We start from the raw sequence: 4,440 nt of genomic DNA on the forward strand, positions 1-4,440 counted from the left end.
TCTTGTTTATTTTTTCCTTAACCATTGAAGGAGTAACTTTTATATATTATATTAATATTTTAATTGTTGGTCAAACACCTTAAAGTGACTTGATAAGTTGGAAATATAGCACTATTCATAATAAATGCTCGAACAAGTGTTGCTCCTAAACCCCGCCATAACACAATCAAACCTTCTTCTTTGATTATCTTTAAGGCGCAATCCAAGATACCTTTGTATTTCAATGAAGATGATGTTTGAGCTTGCAATCTAGTCTTTATAACATCTGTAGGATAGTTAAAAATCCAACTTGCTATCCCTGCTACCCCTCCTGCTATGAACATAGTATGCACACTTTCTTGACAACTGTCTCTACAACCAGGGTTGAGTTTCTCCCTCGTGTACTCATATGCTCCAAAGTAGAAGGCAAGGGCAGGTGCATCTCTAAGAACTGTGATGCCAAATCCTCGATAAATGCCACAAAGGCCTTCATTTTTCCAAATGTTCTTAGCTAATATTAAAGGAGTGTTCTTTTTGTTTTCTGAAAAATTGTCAACATTTTTTTGAAGCTGCATACGAATTTTAACTAACTCAACGGGAGACATCAACATACTTTGGATAGCACCTGCACCGAGTCCTCCCAAAACAACATTCACAAGGGAAGGAGGTCCATTGGATGAAATTGAAGGACTACAAATCCTCGTAAAAATAGAATAACTTTGAAAAATCATAGCATTCTGTATCATAAAAATAAACACAATAGTTTATCAGATGACACATTTTATATTAGCTAATAGTACATTATGAACACTTAAATCACACAATAGAAACACAAAATATTTGTTTTTTTTTAAAGACAAATACTAATTAACACTATTTAAGAAATAAAAAGGAAATGTTTTTATAAAAATACAACTTAAAAAATCAATGTATCAAATAAACTGTATTAGCTAAATAAATGGGCTCAAGGTATTAGCTAAAAATCAATGTTTGTCTTTTATTTATATATAAACTTTATTATTTTGAAATTGATGTAATAAATAAACTTGAAATACAAAATAATATTTTATTTCACAAGGTAATACAAACTTTAAAAAATAGAATAGTTTATTGAAATAAAAAACATTATATTGGCAATATATTTATTAGTTATTTTAATTCAATATATATGAATCATTTCTCCTACATTACATAATCTTTTTATATGGATATTAAAATTCCTACGTTTTCTTCTACCTGGTACCCATTTCTATTTCATCAGGATTTATGGAGTCTCAAATCCTTTGAAGTTTTAATTTATTTTTTTCCTTGCATATGAAAGGAGGAATTCAAGCAAGTTTTGTTTTAGATGCATTGTGACAAAATTTCAAACCCAAACGATCTTAGGTTGGATATGAATGTTCTTCCACATCATTGGAACAATTCAAATATTTATCCAACTTTAAAGAGAGATCCGAGGCCTATATTCCTTGTAATGTCATTTATAATTAAGATTTTTTCTAAGAGTTTATTAATAAGAAGTAATATATTTCTATTTACATGTATATTTTAAAGAATGTTTTAGTTAGTGACTACTAAATTTACCATAATAAGTTCAAGAAAAAAATTTTATAATCGTAAAATTTATTGTAGGAGAAGTTTCTCTTAAAATTGACATCTATAATTTTTTTATTAAAGTATTAATGGATGATAAATTTTAACAATGAAAAGTAGTTTTTTTTTTTTTAAAGACTTGACCAAAATTTATTGTCTAGATAAAAATATGAAAAATTGTTAAAATAATATAAATTTTTTATTTAGGTTATATTTAAGAAATTTCAAATGGCATAATTTGAAATCTCTCTCTCATCAATATATTGTAAATGAAAAAGTAATTATTTTTAATCTTTTAAATTAGATTTTATATTTTAAAAAAAATTAAAATTATATTAAAAAATTTCAAATTAGCCTTTAATAATTTTCAAATTTTAAAAATTGGTGGTTTTAAATTTTCAAAAATTGTTATTTGGTATGTATTTTTTAAATTTTAAATCTGACATAAATTTTTTTAAAACTTATAAAATGAGTCAAAATATTTAACAATAAATAATTTTAATATTATATTTAAATAGTATAATTTAAAATTAAATGAATTTCAATTGAATCATTTAAATTATTTAAAATTATAAATTCATGATATGTTTGAATTTATGAAATATGATGAAATGAAATAAAATGAAATAAGTGTATATTATATTGTTTTGGTTGCTTGAAAGCTCATAAAATAAAATAGAACACGATGAAATGCATTACATTCCATTCCATCAATTGCTTTCTTTTTTACACCATTTGTTTTAAGTGGAATAACAATTTTATTTCATTCCATCGTGAAATATACAAACACATGAATAACATTTTTATTTCGCACTGCTCTCTTTCACTCTATTTCTCTCTGCTCTATTCATTTTATAATATCTGAGCATAACCTAAGCTTAGGATATCAGAAAAATATGACACTTAAGATAACTTTTTTGATAAATAGATGAGGTTGATGACTATGTGTTTGGAGTCGGATTCGTGCTTTAGTTTTTTTTCTTTTTTCTAGATTCGTATTTAATGGGTTGTACACCCCTTGTGCATCTTATTAATACATCTTTGCTTATTAAAAAAAAAGTTGATGACTATGTGTTTGGAGTCGGTTCAACACTACTCCCTCCATCTCATAATAAATATTTTAATTATATTTTTTATCTAACATATTTATCTAGTTAAACTATCAATGCAATATTTCTCCTCGATTACACCTTTATGACTTCTACTTTATTTTACTAATTATAATTAATATGAATATCCAAAAAAAATGTAATTATTTTTTTAAGAATCACGTATTTACTCTATGTAATTTGAGCAAGTTTATTATTATTATAATTTTTTTGCAATTTAGCCATTAAAATATATAGGTTTCATTTGTTTTAACTTTAATAAAAAATATCTCTATATTTTTAAAAATGACTTTTATAAAAGCATTTTTTAAAATATTACAAAATTTTAATTTTTTTTATAAATTGAATGATTAATTTTAACATAAATTTATATTATTAAAAATCAAAACATAGTCATAATCACAATTTTAAAAAAATAATAAATTTTAAGAAAAACTATTTAAAATAACTTCAAACTTAAAGTCTTAAGTGACTTTTTGAAATTTTAATATCTAAAAAAATATAACAAAATATTGAGATACCTAAAATAATATTCTAATAATTTTTTTTTTTACTTATGGTTTTTTTTTAAATTCTTTAAAAACTTTTGTTTCAATAAAAATATATTACACTATAAAAATAATTTTAAAAAAAAGAAACAAACAGGTCCAAAATTTGCTAGTTATTTCTTCTCTAGTCATTTGTCTATAAAAAAATATTATTAAAGCATTGTAAAACCACAAAGAAAACATTTATGTAGAAAATAAATCAAAATTCGGCTAAATTTGATAGTAGACAAAAATAGAAAATAAACATGGATACATACATTAGTTAATAGACGTGGATCATGAAAGTAAAAGACTAACCTGAAAACCAACAGAAGCCAAAGGAACTGCCATGCCACGATAAAGAGCAGAAGGTCCTTCCTTAGCCAACAAGTTTCTAAGGATGCCAACAGCAGAAGCCTTCCCGGACTGTTGTTGCATGACACGAAGAGTATCCAACGGATAACTCGCTATGATACCTGTCGTGCCTCCAAATCCACCTGCTACAAACTCTCTCCCCACATTGTTCTTCATAACATATTCTGTCCGAAATTTTATTCTCTATTCAATTATAACATGGGGAGAGGAAACATTTATATTGTGATAGATGGGTAGTTAGTACTACGCCAAAATTTATTAAGGAGGTTGTGTGACATCAATTTATTGGGAGCTTCAATTATCTATCTTATCTATAAGTACAAATCTAACTAGAAACTGAATTCTGCTATCTCTCATTCAATTCAACTTTAACTAAGCTTCTTAATTACTAATCTAAGTAAAAAAAATATTTTAAAAACACTTATAATTTAGAAATTTTACTTATAGTAAGATTACTATTGTATAGATAAAATGTCATTGTTATTATTAATATATATAAAAAAGTTAATTTAACTAATTTTTTTTTTGTAAATTATAAAATAGTTTGGGCCATTTATAATTTATTAATAATTTGTGTAAGTTTTAAAAAAAATTAACTCGTTAAATAAAAAATACCACAAAAACATATAAAATCATTTAGTTTATTAATAATTTAATCATATAAAAATTACCCAAGGTAAATCATATTATAATTTTTTAAAAATAATTAAAAATATATTGATATAAATAATTTTAATTAATTAATTCTTTGGCAAGTTTGTCATTTATCAATTAATTAGAGTGCTTACTATTTTAAAAACTACTAGTAATATTACTATAATTATCTTTAATTCTTATTTGATTTTTGAATCTGCTAA

At 24.1% G+C, this 4,440-nt stretch overlaps 1 protein-coding gene across 1 annotated transcript; it reads right to left on the reverse strand.

Moving 5' to 3' along the window:
- On the reverse strand, positions 1-3,827 carry LOC131604202 (mitochondrial arginine transporter BAC2-like). Its single transcript, XM_058876663.1, has 2 exons — positions 3,527-3,827; positions 1-716 (listed from the first exon to the last, which is right to left on the reverse strand). The coding sequence occupies exons 1-2, from the start codon at positions 3,737-3,739 to the stop codon at positions 60-62; spliced, it is 870 nt and encodes a 289-aa protein (XP_058732646.1). The 5' UTR covers positions 3,740-3,827; the 3' UTR covers positions 1-59.
- Positions 3,828-4,440: the final 613 nt, after the last annotated feature.

Source organism: Vicia villosa, linkage group LG1 (genome assembly GCF_029867415.1).
Source record: "Vicia villosa cultivar HV-30 ecotype Madison, WI linkage group LG1, Vvil1.0, whole genome shotgun sequence".
Classification (NCBI taxonomy): Eukaryota; Viridiplantae; Streptophyta; class Magnoliopsida; order Fabales; family Fabaceae; genus Vicia; species Vicia villosa.

What these genes read in the sequence shown, in the direction of transcription:
- LOC131604202 (XM_058876663.1), bottom strand. Translation starts at nt 3,739, where the DNA reads ATGAAGAACAATGTGGGGAGAGAGTTTGTAGCAGGTGGATTTGGAGGC. An exon ending in TGGCTTCTGTTGGTTTTCAG is followed by an intron (nt 717 to 3,526) that starts GTTAGTCTTTTA and finishes TTTATGATACAG; the next exon opens with AATGCTATGATTTTTCAAAG.